General features: G+C 46.6%; 5 protein-coding genes across 5 annotated transcripts; 3 read left to right on the forward strand and 2 right to left on the reverse strand.

Moving 5' to 3' along the window:
- Window positions 1-1,008: 1,008 nt before the first annotated feature.
- Window positions 1,009-3,391, forward strand: F4812DRAFT_436995 (uncharacterized protein). The gene is made up of 4 exons (XM_047934891.1): window positions 1,009-1,378; window positions 1,450-1,639; window positions 1,709-2,129; window positions 2,225-3,391. The coding sequence occupies exons 2-4, from the start codon at window positions 1,508-1,510 to the stop codon at window positions 2,968-2,970; spliced, it is 1,299 nt and encodes a 432-aa protein (XP_047787977.1). The 5' UTR covers window positions 1,009-1,378; window positions 1,450-1,507; the 3' UTR covers window positions 2,971-3,391.
- Window positions 3,392-6,208: 2,817 nt separating this feature from the next.
- F4812DRAFT_461358 (uncharacterized protein) lies at window positions 6,209-7,299 on the reverse strand (the record flags this gene model as incomplete). Its single annotated transcript, XM_047937851.1, has 3 exons — window positions 6,209-6,783; window positions 6,912-7,116; window positions 7,195-7,299. The coding sequence occupies 3 exons, from the start codon at window positions 7,297-7,299 to the stop codon at window positions 6,209-6,211; spliced, it is 885 nt and encodes a 294-aa protein (XP_047787978.1).
- Window positions 7,300-9,455: 2,156 nt separating this feature from the next.
- F4812DRAFT_437006 (uncharacterized protein) lies at window positions 9,456-12,079 on the forward strand. Its single transcript, XM_047934892.1, has 3 exons — window positions 9,456-9,850; window positions 9,911-11,148; window positions 11,200-12,079. The coding sequence occupies exons 2-3, from the start codon at window positions 10,171-10,173 to the stop codon at window positions 11,995-11,997; spliced, it is 1,776 nt and encodes a 591-aa protein (XP_047787979.1). The 5' UTR covers window positions 9,456-9,850; window positions 9,911-10,170; the 3' UTR covers window positions 11,998-12,079.
- Window positions 12,080-12,101: 22 nt separating this feature from the next.
- F4812DRAFT_437012 (FYVE-domain-containing protein) lies at window positions 12,102-15,323 on the forward strand. Its single transcript, XM_047934893.1, has 3 exons — window positions 12,102-13,464; window positions 13,533-13,911; window positions 13,980-15,323. Exons 1-3 carry the CDS (start codon window positions 12,818-12,820, stop codon window positions 14,601-14,603), a joined length of 1,650 nt encoding a protein of 549 aa, XP_047787980.1. The 5' UTR covers window positions 12,102-12,817; the 3' UTR covers window positions 14,604-15,323.
- A 5,102-nt stretch (window positions 15,324-20,425) lies between these two features.
- Window positions 20,426-21,504, reverse strand: F4812DRAFT_105707 (uncharacterized protein). Its single transcript, XM_047929307.1, has 2 exons — window positions 20,749-21,504; window positions 20,426-20,692 (listed from the first exon to the last, which is right to left on the reverse strand). Exons 1-2 carry the CDS (start codon window positions 21,027-21,029, stop codon window positions 20,527-20,529), a joined length of 447 nt encoding a protein of 148 aa, XP_047787981.1. The 5' UTR covers window positions 21,030-21,504; the 3' UTR covers window positions 20,426-20,526.
- Between the last annotated feature and the right edge of the window lie 2,245 nt (window positions 21,505-23,749).

A 23,749-nucleotide genomic window follows, 5' to 3' on the forward strand; every position in this document is an offset into this window, starting at 1 on the left:
CGAATCCTGTTTGATGGCTGCAGAAGCGTATTGGTTCTAGAGTGCATAGATCACGCCTGTCGTACGTTAACACTGTGGACGCCGATCATATCATTAGGAACTACACAAGTGACAACAAGCTGCTATGAGCTTGTTGCCCAATAGTGTAGGAAATAAAAATGGAGGCTCGATAGATAGGTCTAGATTGAGTCTAGCCAAGTAGCTGCTGGGTAAGGGTCCTCAGATCTTCAACTATTCAGTTAGGTAGTAATCATAACATAGCTTCTTTGGGGGCTCTAGTCTTAGATCGTAGTTTGTGATCGATGTAGCTCGCGACAAGTCATTTACAACGCAGAACGAGCTTAAACATATATGTCTATTCTCTTAAAGAAGGCTATAAACTCCATTGCTTCAGGTAAAGATACTAGAACGCATCTTATATGCTTATAAATCATCACAACTTAAAGGGATAGTAGAGTAACTTTAGGTTGTCGAGTTACGAAGCCCACGGAGTGGTGCGACAGTTTAATGCACAACAAGACCTATCGCATGAACTTTACCTAGACTATACCCCGGGACTACCAAGAAAGTCTGGCGATGACTGCATTTTATTCCTGCCCAAATATGCAAAACGCCACACAGATAATTACTCAGAAAGAAGCCGATAAGGTTGCTAGTAACCCTAGGTACCTTATTCATTCTAAGCACTCAATAGACCTTACATTAGGTAGGTTAGGTACCTAAGGTACTGGCAGAACCCTTTCGAAACTAATTCTTATATACCTAGGTAGTCTTCACCATAAGTAATTTCTTTATTATATACAAAACCCCCTTTTTGATGCTATTTCTGTTTTCGCCACACCGTAGGACATCTCCGAGGTCGGGATTTTCGGCGATCGCCTTAGGTAGTAATTAAACCGAGCGGCGGCTTGGAGAGGGGGGGGGGCGCACAAGGCCTTCTCCGTTGGGCTGAACTACATGGACGTATCTAAATCCCGGGATTCAGTGTCTGACGTGACCACTAGAGGTACGTAACAACCCCATGGCGTGCGAGATGCCTGGCAACTCACTCGTATAGACGATCATTTTCGTAAACAACATCGATATATGATGAGATTCAAAAATTTCTACTATTATTTTACCTAAATATGAGTAAATAACTTCGTTATAACTACTAGACAACCAACCCTTCTCTATATTTTATTTTATTTTATTTCATATTACTCCTTTGGGCTAGCGACCTCGAGTGGCCATGCATACCTGCCTGCTTACAGATACCTCTCACTCGGTATGCGTGTATTCAGTTGATGAATGTACAGTTCCGAGGTGCAGATCGTGTGCTCCCATCAATGAGACGCGTTGCTTCTTATTTAAGCATGCAGCGCGCTCTATGAAATAGGTATAGATCATGTCTATAGCATCATTAATTCGGCCCTTTTCTAAGAACGTCAGCTTAGATCCGTCTGATAGACATTTGTTTAGGTGTATTCCCGCCTGTGGGCCTTTCGATTAGCTTACCTCCTTAGTTATGTTCGGTGCATTTAGATATAACGAAAAAACGAAAGAACATGATCACTTCAAACTAGCTGATCATCAGTCATCTCCGGTACAGGAGAGGGAGTATACGCGCACAGCTTGCGATTTATGCCGCGCGAAAAAAGCAAGTTGACATATCTACGTCTTACTCTTCGCGATGGCTGGGGTCAGCTAACCAATCACTTTCGTATAGGTCAAATGTAACGGGGACAAAGACGAATGCGACAGATGCATATCTTCTTCTAACAAGTGTACATATACCTTGAGCTCTGGAACAGGCCCTGGAAGAAAGCGATTGCGTAAAGCGTCGATATCCACAAATGCAAAGACAAGTCAAAGTTTAATATCACGAAGTCGGTCTCCACGCCATACTCAACGAAGATCGACAACTAGCGGGTATAAGAGCGGTAGCAATACGCCTATATCGAGCCAACTTATCCAGAACTCAATGGAAGCCATGGTCGTTAGCACAACAACTGAGAGCTCTATCTCGAGTCCATCAGAGTCTCCCGCAACAATGGGATGGCCGGTACACGATTCAGATATGCCTAATCTGCTCAACATACAGGCAGATATGGAGCCGTTTGGGGGAAGTGAATTTGAATTTTCTTCAGGTGAGCGGCTATCAGCTATACTCCCTATTACGGAACTCCCCTGAGATGAGACCACAAATGAAGCTTCCGTACGTAGCTAATATTGTTACCAAAAGCGTACCCAGGACATATGTCCTTGTCGCATGATAATCAGTTGCCAAGTGGGTTACCTCAGGTACAATCGTCGGACAGTTTCTCCCATTTACTCAGCCTACAATCTTCCGGGTCCCTAGATTCAGCTCCCGTTCTTCTACCACCTTCGCCTACGCAAACACTATCTGCACAGGGCCTATCCAACAACGGTCAGAGCTCCGAAGCTTTGAGCACGCCCACGGCATCCACCACTTCAAGTCCGGGTCCAAAATGTGGATGTCTAGGTGCTTTGTTGCATGTTTTCGAAGATACAGGTGCTCAGATAACTTCCAGCCCGGACGTGGCAACTGACACGCTATTCCTGTGCCTGCAACGAGGCACGCAAGAATATCAGGCCATGCTCTCCTGCCAAGAATGTGACACGAGCATCAAAAACCCCATACTCCTCGCTACTCTCGGGAATCAATTAGTTGTTATTGCCCGCGAGCTTGTCACTAGGTTCGTGCGATGCCAAACTCAGGATACAGCCCCTGTCGTTTTCCAATTCGGGCGATACTGTATCCAAGGCTCTGGGATGCGGACTCGGCTGCTACGAGACATGGTCGCATTACACGTTCGAGATTTGTATAGTGTGCTCGACCGTTGTAGGCATACTATTGACTCGGTCCCTGGGCCGTCGTCAATATTGGAGAACGCGAAGCTCGAAGTCAACAAGCTCCACGAAACGTTGTCTCAAAGCTTAGAAAACATAAGCACAACATACAGTTAGCGAAATTTCATGTATATTTATCACCTCTTAGTATAGAACCCCATACACGTCATCCAGCTTCTAAGAACCCGATTCTCTAGTCAAGATTGGTTTCAAAATAATTAGGTACCTACAAGATGAACACGGTAGCATCCCGAAGTAAAGCCACCGGATATTCCACCTGCGTACCCGTCCTTAAATGTGAAGATCGCTAGGACAAGATTCTCGTCTAAGCCTAACGTTGTAGTGATATGGCGGGACTCATCTAGGGCGAGCGCAACAGCTTCCTCTTCTAGAAGCAGTAATGCAGGTCTAGTGACGCCAACGACATGTACGGACGTTAGGCGAGATAGTTCCACCGTATTGAGTTGAAACCACGTGGAGGGCGTAATATGTATTACCTCCCTAGGCTAGGTACTTACTTGCCTGCCAGGTACCCAGCCTTGCGCAGGTAAGCTCATCTATCTGTGCTACGGATAGAAAGGTGTAAAAGTTAATGTTTTCTTTTTTATCTGATCGGCTTCTGGCGGTAAGCCCGAATGCATATCCCTTACAAGGTCACAGCGTCTATCAAAGACTTTCAAAGGCTTGCAGGAGTTCGTTCGATTCGCTAGCTATGTACCGTAATACTAAGCCGCCTTCAAGTCGAGAGCTGAAAACCTGTATGTAGGTGTCAGATCGTCCGACTTTTAAGCTCCCTGCATCCACATCTAAAAATTCTAGTTGGCCTAATACAAGGATCAATAAGGCATATGCCATGAGACGTAACACGACATGAATGAACATTGGGTGAGAACTTCCGTTCAATTCCCTATATAGGTTCACTTTGAAGTTATAAGTAAACCCCAAGAAGTATATAACTGGCAAAAAGGAGTTAAGTCGGCATACTTTACCCCTCCACATTCTTTCACAGGTACTTAAGGTACATAGATTAGATGGCTTGCCTTGAGGCCCATTGCAACGTTCTAGTCGCTATTCTACCGCTCAATCTACCTGCGCATGATACTTGCCTTACAAGACTTGACAGCCGCCACGGACGAGACAGCCTTCTCTGAGATCCATCACGTTTGCCGAGGCTAATGCATGACATCCAGCTTTCAGCTGTACGTTCATTCCGGCGGTCAAATGGGAAAATAAAGCACGGGAACTTAAAGCGATCATCAACCTCTAGGTAAACGTATACACCCCCGTACCTTGACGATAAAGGCAATGAATGTCTCAGGTAATATAACCCCGAATAACGATCTCAACACCTTCCATACTGGTCGCTGCCTACCTGCCTCACTTCCGAAATCGTAAGGCTGACGAATCGGATGTACAGGTGAGCACCCCTTCTGTCCTTCAATTATGAACCTTTTATATGGCACCTCATATGCAGCTCTGGCATACCCCCCCACACAACCGCTTGGAGTTGCCATGCCGACACCATTGCAGGTATACCTACGTAGGTATGTACGTTGCCACCGACTCCATTATCATGCTCTAACAGCTCTTAGGGGTCCAACAGGTGCACACCGCCTTCAAAAAAAAATTTGCTATGCCCTGATAGGCGTGCCACCGCCACCTCGGCCGAGTTTTCTCCTTCGATGACCATCGTGGCCTTAGATTTGCGTGGCCCTAGAAATGGACCACGCTAATGGTGAGTGAGGAGGGTGAATCTATGGCTACCTACCTAGGATCATGATGCTATGCCCCTTAGTAGCGCAAAAGATATCCGACGTGGACTCTACCATCAAATGCATCGATGGTGGGTCCCAGACCTAGAACAAGCCCGGAATACTCAATATGCCTGATCGTGGAAGTCCTGATTGGAAAGCAAGAATAACCGGCCTGGCTTTTGGAGGGGGTCTGTACCACCTATATACCTATCCATATGCCCCTAGGTCCCCTTCGGTCGGACCATCCCCACAACTTCGTGGAACGCCTTCCAGGCAATCCAGTATCTGGATGACCAGGAACATATGAATGTCACCGGATGCATCCGACGAGGATCTGGCACGAACAAACAGCCTGCTCAAAGAGGAGCCGTGCAGTATCTATAATTGGATCCCAACAGAGGTGCGTCGCATGAACAGAGAAAAAGGGCTCGTCACTTCTTTTTCCAACTCCCTGCCGCAAGGCCTCGACCCTGGTGTAATAGGAATATTTTCGGAGTCCGTCGTCTTGTAGCAACCATGGCACCCATTGCGTTTGGTCAAAACCCATTGAAACGACAGCGTATCTCCACTTACGACCACGTAGGCTAGCCCCGTAGCTACATGACGGGGGAAGTGGCTTTCCTCTCCTACTTGGCATTAATATTAATGGCTATGTGCGGCGTCCCATTGATATCAAATATTGCACCTTGGGTACGTACAAAAAATCCGGGGTGGTTATATCTAGATCGTTCCACTGGGCTTCTCTAAAGAAATCCGCTTGGCGTTTTCAACGTAATGTCTCCTTTATCATTAGTATGGCCATAGACGCAAAGCACTCGATATAGCCCACTCCCAGCACGCGCGAGATACTTCCCCCTTCCTCTTCACGTGTAAATCTTTCATTCTTTCTAAGGATGATATCTACAGGAGAGGTGAGCTGCATTAGGTAAATTCGTACTACAAAGCGCTTCTAGTTCATAACTTGATGTGGCTTATGCGAAATTTCATAAGCCACCGTATATATCTCTTCTACCCACGTAGATACGGTGGAAATAGGACGTCCAAGACTCTGGATCTAAGGGACTTTAAAAAGGTATTTAGGTAGCATTGCCTAATCGAGTTTGCAGAGTGAGCCTTGCCTTGGGGGCCAGCCCCTGGCGAGTAAGAGAGTTGGCATAGGTTAGGTAAAATTGAAAATAATGCGGGATCTGCGGTAATCTTCTCTGGGAATGCTTCAAAGCCACCGCCGTCACCGGAGGTTGATTCAAGGTTATAAACTATGGTAAATACTTCACCCATGCAATCTTGTAGGTACCTAAGTTATATCGTAGATAGTATCAAACCTACTAGCTTCATGATTAAGACTCTTGTAACCCCGTCCACGACAAAATAATCACTCTTGTAAAGGGTTTTATGTCATGTGATCACAATTACGTCAAGTCCATGAATCTCATAAAAATGCTGGTATCTATTATTATGTCCGTATCTAGGAAGAAAGGTACCTATAACAACAATATCCGCTACCCGTTGTTGGTAATGGTGAAAATTAAGTCAAGGCTAATTCATGCGCTCATATACGTCGCCCTTGGTAATCCTAGAAAAGGAATAATACCCCTCTTAAACTAATAGTTGGCCATATCAACGTCGGTGACCAGTGTCGCGTTGTCCAGCCTCATGAACACCGCGGTGGGGTAGATGGAGGGGCCTCTGCGTGCGAAGAATTCCCACCAGGAGCCTCCTTCGGGGTGCATCAAGACCTCGTTCTCGAAATCATCAAAATCGGCGTCTTTGATCGCGTCGCTAAAGAGGCCTGAAGTGTAAATCCAAGCATGCAGGACCTCGCCGGCATGGTCCTGCCATTCCTCCGAGTCGTCGAAGTTCGTCATCCGCTGCCGCCGCCACCGGGCAAGCGATTCATGGCGCAGCCACTGCTGGACAGCTTCGACACGGCCGATGAGAGGGTCGAATTGGTTGAGAGTGGGCGCTAGGATAGGCTCGTCACCGAAGAAGTTAGCGACGCCGTAGGAGTTCCAAAAGTCGCTTTCGGACATCTGCTCCGTGGCGATGTAGACGGAACGGAGCGAGCTCGGGATTCCCCCTTCGAAGAGATCCTCGAATATGTCGCAAAGGGTATTGAAGCCGCTATCCCTATAAAAGGGCATGATCAGATTCTGAACTTTGCTAGACAACTGGCCCACTGGTTATGATTGTTAGCCAACATAGGCACTTAAGGTCGGTGCTTTTGAAAAGGGGATATTTTGGTTACAACGGTTGATGAAAGATCCTTAAAATAAAAGCAATGAGTACACTGGCTATTAAACTTACAGTTACGCTCAGAGTCCCAGAAGATAAAGTCCTTCTCGGGGTTGAACCAGGTGGGTGTGCCGTTTCCGAGCCGGAAGATTCCGCCGTTCTGAAAGGCAATCTCTCGTGCAGCCCGGCAGACATGGGCAATTGCCGGAACAGGCTGGCAATGTTTAAAACCATCCTGGAGGATGACGTGGTGAGGCTTGCGTGCTTCCATGATAAGCTAGGTGAAGCAAGATGTGTTAGAATCACGCTGTGAACTATGGACAAGGGTGCCCCTGAGAAACAAAAGTTCGCTTACCTGCCAAATGTGGTCTTGGATATGCTGGGGAAGCAAGCTGAACTGAGGAAAGGCTACAAGCATAGTATTGCCCTGCGGCCAAAAGTTCATCCCAACGAGGCTCATGGTTTCGTCGTCCGTAACGAGGCTAACAGTCTTCTCAAAGTCGACCTTGTCATCCGTGATAGGCAAAGTCAAGGACGCTCTCAAGCAGTTGCAATGCCTTCTCAATAACCCTATTGGATATAAGGATATGGGTGCTGGAGAAGGATGTAAGTGATGGATTACAAGCTGGGAGGTGGAAGAGAAGAGAAGGAAAGAGTGAATTGAGAACCGCTTATAAGGCTTGAGACTTTAAGGAAGAACTTGCTTGGGTTGGGACCTGCAACTGTGAACCTAAAGTTAAGTGAAGTAGAGGCAGACAATTGATGGAAGCCAGGAGGGAAGCACCTCTATTTATATTTTTTTTCTTGAGAGACCCGCGCGTAAAACTATTCTAAATTAATGGCAGGAACTATGGCAGGAGCTGCTTGAAAGAATTGGCATTACTATGGTGACTACCTAGGTAGGTACTGAGCTTTGAATACATTCGGGACAGTTGCAAGGGAAGTTGTAGCTTCCTAGGAAGAGATCAGCGTAAGAAATGTATACTGTACCTGATACAGCCATGCGTTATTTTCGACTGTCAGCCAGTCGAAAAAAAAGAGCAATGCTTTAAAAAAAATCCGCAGTTGCCTATGACATGGAATCCAGTCAGGTATCGTGACTAGGAAGCTACCCGCTTTGGTGTTTTGAAACTTGATGGGCAGGAAGGAAGTATCATCATGTGCACTGCAATGAACAAATTCGATTTGTAAACTAGTCGGCCTATACCTTTATAGGAGGGCAAAGGGTCGACGCCATCTGAACTCTTGTTTTCCCTAGATATGGCCTCACGAATCTGCAGCAGATCTTGGTTGTCACAGGGTTTCTTTCATCCCTTCATGTAGGTTTGAATAGGCAAAACATATAAGCAAAGCATAGTACCATTTAGCGCCTTTAAGCGCCGTATATAGGTAGTTGACACAGTACGAAGCATGAGCAGGTACCTCTACCTATTGCTGCTCAGTTATAGGTTTGCTAAGCCAGAACAAGGATTATGTGAAAGGGTTGATGACTGAGACTGGTATTAACATCTACCTAGCTCAAACTGAGACGATATACTTGCCGAATAGTTAGGTAGCAATCCACCTTCATATGATCAATTTTCGAAAGCTTAATAAAGCAATAAAAGCTCAGTGGAGACTCATCTTGATGAGGTGTGATGGAAGATCATATAGCAAGGAATATAAGCAGAGTAATGCGGACAAGGGCAAACAATGAAGAAAAGGAAAGAAAATTAAAAAAATTCATCATGACAAGTACAGTTTTAGTTGAAACTTCGGCGAGCCATTTAAACTTGAAAAGCACGGTTAGGACTTGGGATATACCTGACTGCCTATTGGCGAGTTTGAATAAGGAGACTAATCTGAGAATATATAAAAGTAGAGAACCAATATATTCCAATAGGAAATATATCCCATGGGTTGCTCTATTATATAGTCGTGACTCATGGCCGTTTCCCGTTCTCGGGGATGGGATCGAATAAGTTTATACTGGGAGGTATGTCCTATGAGGAACATACGGTATACATATCCCTCCACCTGCACTCAATCAAGTTTGGTAGCTTGCTCTATTTCTATGCATATAAGAAATATGCCGAGTCACGAATGTCACCAAAGTGTTACTAACTGCCTGATACCAAAGTATCCGATGACATGATTGGTCCGTACCTGAATGTACCTTAATGCCTGAGTCAGGTTAGGAAACAATTACGACGTGACGTGGAATATGGGACCAAACAAATTCACTGACGTTTTAAGAATATTTTAGCGTCGCCGAATATTGCGGAGGCAACTTCGTATAAGGCACTGTACTATCAATAATTTTTTTTTAAGAAAAAATGATGAAAGAGTATGAATGTGTGCCTTTTCTATCGCAGTTTCCCTGCCCGGATTAAGTCCGAGCTTTCGATGATGGGGATTCTTAGCCTCCAGACATAATTCGGCCAACACGGACATCGAACTTTCCGTACGGATTATATGGCGGCATGGATCATTGGATACCAGGTATGATATGACTAGATTAGGTACCTAAGGGACTGGAAAACCTATTATCGTTAAGATCGATGTTCTTATAAAATCTTTTACATCTAGGATTTAGTTGCCCAGAAAAAAAGAAGAGAAAGAAGAAAAGAAAGGCCAGAAAAAAAAGCCAAAAAGTCGGCTAAGCCCTGTAACCCGGCCGGTAGCTACACTAGACCGTTTTTACTCCCAGGACTCCGGGGCTCTAGGGCCGTCCCGGTTAATTTTTTGAATTGCTACCTTAGAGGCACCTAACCTATATTACCTAAAGACAGGCATCTTATGTTTTTCAATGTCTGCGTTCTATAACGAGATGGATTTTGCGAACCTTTACCAGACACGTCTACATGGGACTTCGATTATCTCACGTGCATTTTAAGATCAAACAGCATACTAACTATGTATGTAAGACGGATAAGGCTGGAAATGTCGATACGCCCGTCTCGGTTATCTCACCTTGCTTTGAATATTTAGGAGCAAAACAGGGGAGAACAAGGGGTTAAGAACTAGCAGGGGTCAGAATCCTACCTCGTGTTTAATTCTGCAGCCTTAATTCCTTAATAACCCAATGGCAGACTTCGATTTGTTCAGTTCGGGTTTTAACCGTCGCCAAGAGCTCAGCCCCCTAAGAGATCCAGTTGTCCTTAGCAACTGGTTTAGTTTTGGCGGTCCAGGGGTTAAGAAGTACGAGATGTACGAAGTCTGTCGTTAATCTCTCTTTTTCTATTGTATGCATTTTTCCCTTGACGTACGACGGGATAGTAGGATGCTATCGGTATAGCATGCGCGCAAACTCGTCTAATGTAGTGATTTGCGCTCTTGTTCTGCAGCAGCGATGCAGAACCATCATCAGGATGCGGCCTTTGACCATAACAAATATTATTTTCCGCCCAATACGCTGACGTCTAGCCAGTCTCAACCATGGCTCGAAGTGGCTCCGGTACGGGATGAGCAAGGTACGCCAGGATTGCAACCGATATCACACGACGAATACAAATACGCAGATACTACTGAGCTAGGCCGAAGATGGGATGGGACGGCGCCGTACAGAACACATGGGACAGCACATGCCGACGAAATAACCTCGCAAGGCCTTCAAGCCGTTCCTACGATCGCGACGGGACAACCGCAACCGCAACCGCAGCCACAATTACAACCGCAGTTCCAATGGTCCAATCCCAACGTGAACCACCATTACGGGCAATCATGCCAGACGTTGCCATCATCTCAGGTTTCCGGAATTTCCAGTGAAAACCTGATGCATGGCCCTCAACCAGTTCCCTCGAGTACTGAACAACAAATTCTTAATCCTTATGCCGCAGGCGGCGCTGGTCCGTCGTGGGTAAAGGATGAGCATCGAACCTTGGATAGCGATAAAGAGGTGAAAGTGAAACGTTGGATATTATGGACTATAGGCGGCGCTATAGTGTTACTCCTTGGAGTCGGTGCAACTCTAGGCGGCGTTTTAGGAAGTCGAGCACGGTGGAGCGATAGCGACAAACAGACGGATTCGGAAACAACTTCTAATATAACTTCCAATACAACTTCCAATCTGACATCGCCCAGCTCTCCGAAATCGACGCCAATACAATCCATCAAGATCGGCTCCAAGTTGGCCGTGACCGGATATAGGACCGGTTCGGGTTACAGCACTCGTCTCTTCTTCCAAGATCAAGACAACCGGATACGATTCACGGATAGGGAGAGCGCTAGTGCTAATTGGACAGCGACGACGGTTTTAGACACCCTGCCATATCAACCGATGGAGAACGGTTCGATAGCGGCGGGGTCCTATTTATTCGCCGATCCGGTGGTAAGTTTCATGCCTTAGTATGGCCGTCTTACCTATTGCTGATTTGAGTAGCCAACTGTTGAATTGTTCTATGAGGATAAAGACGGCGTAGTTCGGGGCCAGAACTTTAATTTCGCGTTTGAAAAGGAGAAATTCCCTCCTAAAGGTAATCCGGGGAGTATAAATTCATATCCTCTACAAACAGCTGGGAAGACGCGAATATCATGCTACTTCCCATACATCGCTTCTCAAGACGGCAACAATGCCATACGATGGACGACATTGCTAGGACAAGACAGCAATAATGTTTCGGCGCCAGGGTGGGTTAACGATACAAGTTGGAACATCAGAGCATCCAAAGGGGGCGGCATGGTCGTGCTTCCGATCGCCCAAACGTACCACAACGCTGGAGGCATTGTGTACCGGAGTAACGAGGGTATGTTATCCCTCAAAATTCACGACGGATTGGAATCTTCCAATGACGAGGTAGCATGGAGGAAAGGGGCGCTATCGAAGAAAATCCCAGCCGACGCTTCTATCGGCGCCTTTTCCGTCGGGCGACCATACGACAATAATAACCAAGTCAACACATACATACTGTACCAAGACGAGAAGGGGGTGATACAAGTGGTATGGCAAGACGACGATACCGGCTGGAAAGGACCTCAAACGTACGATGCGTTAGATGGAGCAGAGAAGGGAACTGATATTGCTTGTTTGACTCCTGCAGCCTATGATCTTGGAAACGTGGGCATATCTAGGGAGCAAAATATGAACCGGTGCTTTTTCCAGGTGGGGGATGGAAATGTTAAAGAGGTATGGTTCAACGGCGACAACTGGATTTCAGTGGGAATTGTGCCGACGGCGTAGAATTGTATATACCTACGACAGCGAGATGTTAGAAGATGCATATTATACCCAATAAGCAATAATTGAAGTTTTAAAATCTGACCTTAGCTTCAACTGCTTAAGTCGTCCGGAGTTTGCAAGAGGTACCTACTAATGCCGACTGCCCCGCCACGGGACTCCCCGAGCACGCGACCCAAGTTAGCCGATAAGATAAGGAAGGGGGGGATGTTTAGGTGCATCAGCACTTATCAGCGGCATAACCTATCAAAGTTGCTTAGCAACTGCGCTGCTCACTCACCTCTAGCGGCAACAACCTCTGATGCTTCTCTTCCTACCTCCTACCAAAAAAGATAAGGGAGTCGCGTTGTCGTCGATTTCCGTAACTTGACATTGAGACATTACCATATTTGATTCACTTTGCTTTCTTAATTCAGCCTCCACCTTTTCGAACTTTTTTTTTTTTTTTCGAAGGCTCGAGCGTCTTCGAAGCCACCCATTTCGCCCCCTTGTAAGTCGTAAGTTTAGTAGGAGGGAAAGTGATGTCCGTGTTAAGTCCTCAAGAGAGTTAAGGCTAGAACCTCAGCCCCTCAACTCGCTCTTCAAAAAAAGAACATCTCTATTGTACGATAATTAACGCCATTGCTAACTTCCCCTCTTCACAGTTTGTTCGACAATTCTTATTCCGCCCCCGGAGGGTTTTGCCACCATACCTAGTGGCTAACAATTATTACCAAATTCGATTAATCAAAGACCTCACCGAAGTCGGCAAAGTTCTCCTCGCGCTTCTATGATTTCCACGTCGATCTCCCTTTATGCGACCTGAGCGTGTCTGGATTACAGGATGTCTGCTAGTAATAATGCGTCTACCACGTCCAGTATTTCCGAAAGGGATCCTCCCCAAATAAGCGATCCCGCACCCGGTGACTTTCATGCTCAGAGCGCGACCTCGGATAGCCCTACCCGTCCTAACCGCGCTGCCGAATCTTTCGACCACGAAAATCAGACACGCGCAGTTGAGAGGACTGTCACGGGGGATCATGATAGGAGTGTAGCAGCTGAGATGAGCCATCATGAATCTAGTCAGAGTGAGGCGACAACGCAAGAAGTTAATGGCGCGTTGGAGCATGGGGTGAATCCAACCGGTTCAAATACGGAATATAATATAGAAAGTGTATCAACGCTTGCGCAAGCTCCAAGCTCCAATTCGCACTCGCCGGAATGCAGGGTTACTACCGATACAATCAGCTCGGAACAGCCAGGGCCGGCACCGCACTCAGCGCCACATGAAGTTGAGGTTACAAATACGCGAGGGCATGATACTCGGAGGCCTTTTCTAGGCTTAAATCCGATAGCACCAGAGTTTACTCCACGGCCGGAGAGACCCCCGCAAGAGATCACACTCCCAAGGTGGCAGCCAGATAACGAAGTAACCTTTTGTCCAATATGCCGGACACAGTTCAGCTTTTTTGTTAGGAAACATCATTGCCGGTGAGCCTCTTTTTTCTAGGTATCTATACCTAGTAACGACGATCAAGATAAGCTAACAAGGAGAAAAGAAAGTGTGGAAGAGTAGTATGTAATGCATGCTCCCCACATAGGATTACTATCCCGCATCAATATATCGTACGGCCACCCGGCGAAAGGGCCTTTCAGCGGTATTCGTTCCTCGGAGACGAGGGCGGTATCGCCGATTTTACTGTGCTTGGAGGTGGCGAGCAGGTCCGGCTCTGTAACCCTTGCGTGCCAGATCCGAATATTACACCACCCCAAACCCAGCAATCAGCAAGCCAGTTCTCGCCGAGATCAGTGCATTATCGCTCCCAGAGTAGTTCTAGTGGCAATTATAATGGCGATAACAATTTCAGCAGACCTCCGCAGTACTTAGTCTTACCTCCATCTCACGATGCTTACCCTAGGAGTCGAAGTGTCACCGTGGTTCGTTTACCTTGTTACCTACCGTTTAGACTTAAAATAGCCCGCTAATGATACCCTCACCTTTACAGAATTCCGGAGCGAGCTCCTCTAGGTCTGCCAATGAATCTTACCTCTCACCTCAGAGAGGAATTTTTTCCAGACATTTGGCGTACTACCCGCAACTGGCCCACCCGAGATATCGCCGGACTTCACTCCTGGACCATCACTTCCAGGGTGGCCATCCCTTCCATGGTTCTTCGTTTATGGACATTGGGGTTGGCTCTTCCTCCTCCTCTTCATCGGCGACTATGGCTAATCGTCCATTACCCCCCGCGCCACAAATTCCCGAAGAAGACGAGTGTCCCATATGCCACCGTGAATTACCCTCAAGAGAACTTCCTAACTTTGAGGCTCTCCGAGAATCGCATATCCAATCATGCATCACTGCACATAGTTCGTATAATCCGAGTCCTAATGCTCCCGGTAGATCAAGCCCAGTTACGCGCAGGACAGGTATGTTTCCGTACTTGGCTACGGAGAAAGACTGCGTCGACTCTGCGGAATGTACCATCTGCCTCGAAGAGTTCGAGGTTGGCGTCGCTATGGCGCGTTTGGAGTGTCTCTGCCGTTTCCACAGGGCTTGTATTACCGCATGGTTCGTCGACCACCCTGGGCGATGTCCTGTACATCAACACGACAGTCTCGGCTATTGACCGGATGCTGTCTCAATATTGTTAAGCAGCTTCGCATGTGTTCTCTCTACTCACTGTACCTCCCTCCCATCATAGAGTTCTTATAGCCTTGCCTTTTGTTGCATCTGTATCAATCTCAATTTCCTCGTGGGCGGTTTAAACCTAGGTATAAAGCTTGGAGAAGGAAGCGGTGGTCGTTTGTAGCATTTGTTCGACACACTCTTTTCACAAATTTGCATTTCTTTTGTGGCTGAGCAGAGGGTTTCCATTTCCCCTTTCCCCCAGATGCATGTGGCTCTACGTCACTACACAACAAGTACGGAGTCTGGCGCAGGGGTTTTTTGTTTTTGTTTTTGTTTTTCGTCGTATTAGCGCTTGGATAGACTTATACCACTCTGCTTTTGTCTTTCTAAGTTGACCTTTGGGGCACGTTTGTCTCCCCGGCTGAAGCCTGACATACATACACAACATCGGTACTCGGTGACGTGGTGAAGGTTGGATGATTAGCAGAATACATAGTTAACTAACTCTCTCATAACCTGTTACCAATAATAGTACCAACCTACCTAAGGTAATTGACTTCGTGACGTCGTACCGCTATGATTTCAACTAGGTATGCTTGCTGCTGCCCCGTCGCTCTTCTAGTAGGTAGTTAGGTAATTTAGAATCCGGCGTGGACTTGAGCTATCAGATTTCGTTTGCAGGAATGATGTAAGCCTCGTTCAGCTTTTTTTTTTTTTTCCCTTTTCACCGACTTTCGTACTACCTCTATACCTAATGTAGCAACCAGTTTAAGAGGTACCTAAACTAGAGGCAATTTAATACTTTAATACTAAGCACCTAGCATAGCAATGCGGCTTCAGGGTCCCCCCCACACCTCTGTGCCGGATTAGTCTAGTGTTGGCGCCGGCGATCAAGATTTCCCCAACCTGGCTTTTTCTTCCAGGGGATAAGAGATTTTATGTTATCTTTTCTTTTTCAACACTATTTCCCCACGCGCTAACGTACCTAAGTTATGTATTGATGTATTGTATTGTATTGTATTGTACCTAACGTAGGTAGGTAGTTCGCTGCTGGGGTTTTCGCTCCGGGGTAGGCTTACGCCTCACTTTTTTTTGCTTGTTTCAACCTTGTCCGGTATGACGTACGTCGCACGCGCTAAGGGAAACCCCTATTTCGTTTTCGACTTTGTCTTCTTAAATTTTTTTATTTTTTTTTCGGTTCTTAATAGCTTTGCAAATTTTTGTTTTCCCCCTTTCTTCCATATGCCGAGGTGAGCTATCATATACGTATGTATCCCTTGGGTCCCCGTGCGAACGGGGAAGTGCCTGCCCCGGCCGGTTTAGCTGCATGTATGTATGTGCTTGCGATTAAATTGGGGCGTGCCTGACGTCGTCCCACGGGGAAAGGAAAGGAAAGGGATGGGGATGGGGATGGGGGCAAGGGGGGGGGCGTCTGGGGCGTGTAATACTATGGCGTACTGTATGTACTATGTATACCTAATGTAGGTATGTATGTATATGTCCTACAACCCTTGTCACCGAGAATGCGGATAAATGCCGTAGTTTAGTTAGTTCTGCAATTGACCTGGTATGTACCTAACCTAACGTACATGCGCGCGTACGCACTTTACCTAGCATCCTGTACTGTGTGAGTTCTGTTTCCGGATCTGAGGGATCGTTAAGCCAATAGGAGGAGGCTATTTAGGAGGCAGTCGCGGCGACTAATCGGAATGCTTAGCCGCTTTTAACATGTACCTACCCAAATGCATAACGCGGGTCGGGGTTATCCCGGCCGGTGGTCCGGTCCCGGGTCGTTGGAAGGTCCCGAGAGCCCCGTTATAATTCTGGTCACGGGTTCCGGAGTCGGCACGTGTTACTCATTATTTGGGTCCCCAGGTTTAGGGTATTTGGCTAGCTCATGTTCATCTAATTATTTTACCTAAGACGGCGGAGAGTTGGTAACATACCTAGGCAGCTTACAAATATTACTTGGGTAGGATACTTTAATGTGTTCACGTGAACTCGAAACAGAGCTTTAACTCCGTATTCCCTGATTTCGTGAGTTAATAGCGCGTCGATAGATGACGCTACTATTCCCGAAATATCAAATACAATTTAACTTCCTAAGTAAAGCGAGCTCACGAGGATTTGGCAGTGGAATTCATACGTCACATATCATCAAGTACAAGGTTCAGTAATAATGTTAGTTCAACGTGGACCTTTCATTTTTGTTTAACTATATTTAGAAAATTTTAGATTCTAAGCCTTTCCAGTTTACTGTAAAGGCTTATATGAGCCGTATGCTTTATTACGTAGCTTTATCCTAGTGCTTGGTTTTAATGGACGAGTTGATCTAATGTTTGAAGACTTTAATGTATATTAGTGACTAAATTTGGCTATGTGTTTTATTGCTCCTGGACTGAGGTATTGTCCCTAGCTAGTTCTGATACAAAACGACGTAATAGGCTCTTGGCTCAGAATTGCTAATGATGCTCACGTAGGATCCCGCTAGTTAAGTTGCGAGCTCCATTGGCGTGCAAAAGAAGAAATTCAAGTATCATGCAACTTTGAAATGACAAGTTGTATCAATGAGGCCAGTTTATGCTTCGATTATCATAGCATTGCCAGTACTAGTCATCCATGTAAGTCTCTCTTATATGAATAAGTATACTTCATCTTCGTGGGCTGCGTGGCTCTTTACTGTGCTTATCATGCTTATATACATCCCCGTTATAACACACCTTGAAATGGAAGACTTCGCGAATTTCCATGCATGAGGCTCTATGATTCGCCACGATATAAAACATCGGCTTCGGGGAATGGGCATTACCCGGACACGCATTAGCGCACCCTATAGGCATGTATATGTAGGTACCTATGTCTTGCTTATCGTACCTTTATGCATACTCGTCGACCAGTACCACAACCTCGGAGTCCAACCGCAGCTAGCCGATAGCTACGCGCTCGCTGAGCTTCCGCAAGCTTAAAACTGCAGTACAATACATAGGAGCAGCAGTTTCAGGTGAGGTAACCAACTAAAATTTACTTATTAGGCAGGTACCTGATTAGACAGGTCGGTATCGAAAATACCTTAGCAGCTTAGGTAGGCTAAGTTAGGTGGTTTTGAAGCTAGAGGAATAGCCAAGCCAAAGGATTGCGAAGAGCGACAAATGAGCGACAGAACAACAGCTTATATCGTTGCATCGACCAATGGCCAGACGGACTGTTACATGCTATCGTCCAACAACGAATGGGAAGGAATTCGGCATCCCTTTCGCTTCGATAGAATACACAATACCTTAGGTAGCGTTTCCGGAATAAAAAAAACTGAACGAAGCGGAAGCGGTGAAAAATACCCATTTGCTTTTTCCATTTTCTCCGTCCCATCCATCCATCCCACGTGCCGCTACGACATGGCGCGGGCGAAAAAGGAAAAGAGAACCTGCAAGGATCAAGTTTGGATGACGGGCGAGGCAACCCCCCACCGACATCCGGTGTGTGGCTTCATCCTAATACCTATACAAATTTCCTGCCAAACATACCACTAAGACGTAGGTCGACACGGTACGTTAAATACCTAAGGGAAGAGAGGGAGAACAAAGCACCAAAGATCGGCAAACTGGATTACCGTCGCTCAGCAGAGTCTACTTCTTTATAGTTCATGCGTACTGTACGCGGGTAGCGGATAAGAAAGGGGGGAAATGTAGGTACTGTACCTACATGAGCACGTACATACAATGATAAAGCCTCTTACCTCATTCGCTTTAATAACTACCTGGCTTAAAATGCCTGCCAAAACAAGAGACAGGGCGCGCCAATTGCGCCAAGGTCCAATAGAGAACGATGACTAAAGAGCCACGCTTTACACGCATGGCAAATTCATGGGATAAAAGACATCATATGATAGGGTAGGTTTTAGATTGCCAAATGTTTGTAGAATAAAAAAGAAAAAGTCATGGGATTTCTCAAAAGCGATAAATAGATGAAGCTAAAAGACCACCCGGTCTGGAAGTCAACTGGACATATGCCGCCCGCCAGCCAAATCCTCGTCGGAAAAAAATAAAAATGAATACAAGGCACGTCTGTTCCCGATCCCAGGTGCCCCCCTCCTCTTCATCGACTAGCCGAATCTCTTCCGTGGGGGTAATACCTACTACTTCTTTCTGTAAGTCGCGGCGTACGAGGTGTGATAGAAGCAGAAAGAAGCCAGGCGCGAACAGGGAAAACCAAAGTAGGCCAGAGGGGTTGTGGTGACGATCATCGTTTCGCTTGGGCGTGGACATCCAAAAGAAAAAAAAAAGTGTGGTTACACAGATATAAATTGATCTTCGCGCTTCGACTCGCCCGGGCGTTGGGCTTTTTCTGATGGGAATCTGGATTTTCCCATGAGATTAAATCCATGGTCCAGAGCTTTCCGATTTCTTCTTCGCTGTCCCGTTCCACCCAATGAAATCGAGCTCGTATATATATACCTATTATCCATGCTTGTAACGCGCCTGCATAAAAAAAATAATAATAGTAACGAATGAATTGAGTAAAAATGACCCAAGTCCGACGAGTGTCGCAACGTCGACTTCGCTATCCGTCCTTTGCAAGTGTCTCGAAATTTTCTCGGCCGACATGATAATAATTCTCGGGAGTTGAATGAAGAACGTTCGCTCGAAGTAGGCAGATCTCCCGTCTGTACCCCTTATTTTCGACCGGCGGACGGCACCCACCTACTCCTCCTCCAAGCTCTGTTTACACAGCATGTGAAAAATACCCATACGGCAACCCCATCTTTTTTTCACGCCAATCCAGCTGTCCCCGCGTCCCCCTTCCACCATGGGAATCACAACATCTGCATTATCGAACCGCCCAATGCGACGACCATGTCGTAGGACATCCCCTCGGTCGCACCCGTAGCAACGTTGACGCTTCTGCCAATCAGGTTGTATCCAGCGTAGCGCGTTATCAATCATGAAGATTGATTGATAAGAAGACGACGTATCGCATTGGTGACGTCCCCTGACGAGAGGGAGGGTGAGTACTCAGTAAAATAGGTAGCCAAGCTGGAAGATTGCTTCCTATCGCCTGACCGGAATCGACGTCTCACTTGACAGTGCGTTCCGACGACTGAAACTGTCGAAACTGTCGCCAACGGTAGATACGGCGTAGACAAGACTGTAAGACATACTAGCCAGGCGTCAGCTTTCCAGCATCGCGAACTATAATGCGTGAACGGATGAGTAGGCACGCCGAAGGGTCCGGATCGAGTGAGACATAAGGGGCCTTGCTGATAGAGCTAAGCTAGACCATTAGATACTTAATCGTCACCAGCGAGAAATCCAGAGTAGCAGTCGAATGAACGGGTAGGCTCTATTCGCGAATCATTGTGCTCGAACCAAGCTATGTTCCCAATGATGAGCAACGCCTACGTACATGTTGCCAACGAGGTCAATCGCCTCCCGGTACACTTGCCGAAATCAAATCGTTATTGCAAACGCCGTTTGTGATGCCAAATTCCGTTCAACCCATCCCCTGATCCAATGGTAGTCCTGATGCTGATGTAAGTCATGAAAACAGCAGTGGTATATATAAGCTCTTTTTCAACACCGGATTCCCCGTCTTGGTATAAAAATCACAGTTCAACTCGTCACCCCCAAATACGTAGCACTGTTAAAACACACTCGGAATCGAAGTCTCCCAAATTAGCCGGGAGGATCGTTCCACTGAGAAGAACTACTAAAATCCAGAAGTAACGAGCGGCCACCGAGCAAATTCCGTTAGTGTATGTATTTGTATAATCCGGTCAGTCCGGTAATTTCGAATTTCGGTGCCAGTAGCGATCTAAAGCCGCGAAATCGGCTTGGGTATCATAGGCGCCACTGCCGCGATACCGCGGCCATTTGTTTGTCTAGCCTCCCCTCTCTCCGCTGTGAGTCCCCGCATGGCGGATGGGTTTACTTCCTGCCTCGGTTGGTAGAGGTAATTTTGCTTGTGCTCATTAGATCGCCAATATATTTCTGCAAAAACTTGTTATGACTGTCAAGCTTGTCGTGTTCTTCCTTGACCGCCTCTATCCTGTTGAAGATCATTAAGAGAGAATCCTGGAGCGCTCTAGCGTGCCTGCAAACCGTCAGCCCCAAACCTCCTCGTGTCTTATCCATCTAAATGCGACTTACTTATGAAGCTCTTCTCTAGCCTCGCGTCCCATAACCTCAATATCCTCGCTCGTTCTTCGTGGGCTCATCGCCCTTACATCATCCGGCTCCAGTTCCGGTTCTAACGGACCAACCTGAGAAGAATCCCGGGGAACGATCAAAGTGCCGCTGCTCTTGCGATTGGGCAACCGCGGTCGAATTGGAACAGGACTATGAATCTCATGTGTTTCTACGGTAGATGAAGACGATGAGTCCGATCGCTCGGGGGGATTGGGTTTCGTGTTTGTGGGTTCACTGCTCATGATGAACGGGTTGCGTATGCGTATATGTATATAATCCTACTACTGGTCCAGCCCGTCGAAAGGTTTTTGTTTTCTCGTTTGCTTTCTTTTTGCTTTCTTTTTGTTTTCCTTTTCTTTTTTTTCCGAAATGAATTATTGATTTTCGTGGAAGCGAACGACGTGATGCCCGCGGCGGTATTAGTGTGGATTAATAATTTTTGGCAGGATGCTGTCAAGGTTTTACGCCCGTATCCTCCCGTCACCCTAGCTTCCGAGAGATCGCCACCATTCAGTTCAGGTGGTATGGTGTGCCGTGATGTCCTTGTGGGTAGAATAGAGTTACGTAGGCGAAGATATTGTCCGTGTGCGACGAGCCTGAGGCGCAGGTAACGAGAGAAAGGTGCGCGAGAGGTTGTCTTGGCTAATTCTAGCAAGAAGGATACATGGCTCTTTTTCTATAATTTCTTCGTGTGAGGGTGTGGGTTGTATAAGTCGGTCAGGCAACAGGTAGTGGAAAAGAGAAAAGGGGAAAGGGTGGGCTTTGGGTAATAAGAGAGGAGAAGCAGGAAGAGGTTAAACGGGCCTGGTCTTTGCGAATCGGGGATGAGCGGGGGGGGGACAAATTCGACATAGGGTTGAAGTGATCGCCAGTGTAGAGCTAAGGACTTCTTGGACGGGGGTGCCGTTGGAAGTGCTTTGGGGGGTGACAGGGTGAGCGTGGTTGGGCTTTTGCGCTGGCCGAGTATGGGAGAGTTTGTGTGGTCCGTAAGCTCGTGGGTCGTGGGCCGTGGGTCGTTGTCGATCGGTACAAAATTGTTCAAAGGACGGCAAAACGACGTTTTTGTTTTAAGCTTCTGATGTGACAGAGAATTTGCGGCACGACACAGGGACGTGGGCGAGTGACATAGCCCACAGTAGAGCTAGCACGGTATTAGCCAGGTGGGTACCTTCTAGGTACCTTCTAGGTATCTTCTAAGTAAACCCGGTGAATGCAAATGCTAGTGTATCAGTGTACCCACCTTGGATACTTTTTGTACACCTGCTTTTTTGTTCCCATCCAATCGTCTTTCAATCCTATCCATGTCTCCATGGACCCGTACCTACCTAGGTACCTACGTTGATGTACATAGTTTATGTATCTAAGTAGGTATCTACATACGTACATAGGTGCCTAACCTATAATACGATAGAGGAGGTAATGCGCCGTTCGGTGCATCCACATACCTACCCTTAACGCGTCTACGGCCTCTAAGGTTCTTGGTAAGACCTTCAATTATGTAGGTACCTACATAATTAAGTGTGAAAAAAGAGGGCTTTTCACAACTTGAGGTCATTATCCTACCTAATCTGTACCTATAGACAACTGCACCTGCGTGGAAGGGCCTCATGCACAATTGAAATTATGCATAGTGTACGAATCGTACCTAGGCAGCCGAAAGCAACTGTAGTGGATTACGTAAGCTACGGGTATTATTGAGTTTTGCTGGGCGAGGCCCACTACTAGAAAACATTTACAACATCAAATTACCCACACTTCACTACCTGCCTCAACTTTAACCTAAAATATAGTTAGCGGGAAAAGCAGGAGGTACCTGACCGTTAAGGATGTGCCTGCCTACCAGGTATGGATTAAGCAATAAGAAAGAAAGAAAAAAAAAGAAAGAAAAGAACAAAGTTCTGTACTTTTCTATGGTATCCATTCCGGTGGGTGCCTTCTAATGTAAAAGTCGGGCAAAATATTCGTTTATAGTTTCTTAGCATGATTTCAAGTTATTATTATTATGACTGAGGCCCGTGTATGAGCCCACCTCAAAAAACTCATCTCATCACATGCTACACTACACTAAATCTAAGGAGGCTCCTCCGGTTCCATTCTAAGAAATTCTCGTGGCTTCTATTTATGCGACGTTTTTACCTTTAAGAGATCCAAACCTGAAACATGACAGCTGTAGGAGGATAGGCTGTATCAAAGAAACCCGAGGGGGAAAGCATTAAATTATATTCTTCGCTGCAAATAGTGCCGGGCCGCTAACTACCTAGGTAGGTATCTAAAGTAAAAGGGCTCCTGTAGGGAAGAAGCACTGAAGTGCACCCACATGGGAGAAGAAAAAAAGAAGAATATCCTTGTCGCGCGGATCGTCCTCGGCTTCCAAGGTTGTACCTAACGACTTCCAACAGACCGCTCATGATTGGGACACTTCGATAAGAAGTGGCCCTTGGAATGGGGAACGAACAGGCGTGGTAACGAGGATTGGGATTGCTACTGGAGTCCACTCGGGCTTGGCTAGAAGCAATCTGCCCAATCACTGCCCTCAAACTCGTGGGCCGGTAAGAGAAGTTGATGGAGCACGGCAATCTTAGGCCGTTTCGAAGGGGTTCCTGTGATGAGCAACTGATCTTAAGAGTCTGCTTCACGAATACGTTTTCAGTAAGTGATAAGCAAAAGGGCTCCGTTTATTAACAGCCCATTATGATGCTTACGAGATTTTCACAATCTGGCGGTCGGAACAGGACCCGAGCTACGTACACTAGTGACTCTGAGTTTACTTGGTACCTGTTGTACCGAGTATGCCTTGTTCTGACGATAAGCTTCACCGTTGGGTTGGTCGCATACCTCACATGGTGTGCCTCAGGACGAACACGTCTCTCAGATCATGGCACCAACACAAAGACGACAGAGTTGAGCTGTCCAAAACGTTCTCATGCGTCAAGAAGAGGCATTTTGGTTGAGGACTAGGAAC

Source organism: Daldinia caldariorum, assembly GCF_022478825.1.
Source record: "Daldinia caldariorum strain CBS 122874 unplaced genomic scaffold F4812scaffold_14, whole genome shotgun sequence".
Lineage (NCBI taxonomy): Eukaryota > Fungi > Ascomycota > Sordariomycetes > Xylariales > Hypoxylaceae > Daldinia > Daldinia caldariorum.

Coding starts and splice junctions, on each gene's coding strand:
- F4812DRAFT_436995 (XM_047934891.1), top strand. CDS start 1,508: ATGTTCGGTGCATTTAGATATAACGAAAAAACGAAAGAACATGATCAC. Junction 1,640..1,708: donor ATTTATGCCGCGCGAAAAAA/GCAAGTTGACAT, acceptor ACTTTCGTATAG/GTCAAATGTAACGGGGACAA. Junction 2,130..2,224: donor TGAATTTGAATTTTCTTCAG/GTGAGCGGCTAT, acceptor TGTTACCAAAAG/CGTACCCAGGACATATGTCC.
- F4812DRAFT_437006 (XM_047934892.1), top strand. CDS start 10,171: ATGCAGAACCATCATCAGGATGCGGCCTTTGACCATAACAAATATTAT. Junction 11,149..11,199: donor ATTTATTCGCCGATCCGGTG/GTAAGTTTCATG, acceptor TGATTTGAGTAG/CCAACTGTTGAATTGTTCTA.
- F4812DRAFT_437012 (XM_047934893.1), top strand. CDS start 12,818: ATGTCTGCTAGTAATAATGCGTCTACCACGTCCAGTATTTCCGAAAGG. Junction 13,465..13,532: donor GTTAGGAAACATCATTGCCG/GTGAGCCTCTTT, acceptor CAAGGAGAAAAG/AAAGTGTGGAAGAGTAGTAT. Junction 13,912..13,979: donor GGAGTCGAAGTGTCACCGTG/GTTCGTTTACCT, acceptor TCACCTTTACAG/AATTCCGGAGCGAGCTCCTC.
- F4812DRAFT_105707 (XM_047929307.1), bottom strand. CDS start 21,029: ATGAGCAGTGAACCCACAAACACGAAACCCAATCCCCCCGAGCGATCG. Junction 20,693..20,748: donor GCTAGAGAAGAGCTTCATAA/GTAAGTCGCATT, acceptor GACGGTTTGCAG/GCACGCTAGAGCGCTCCAGG.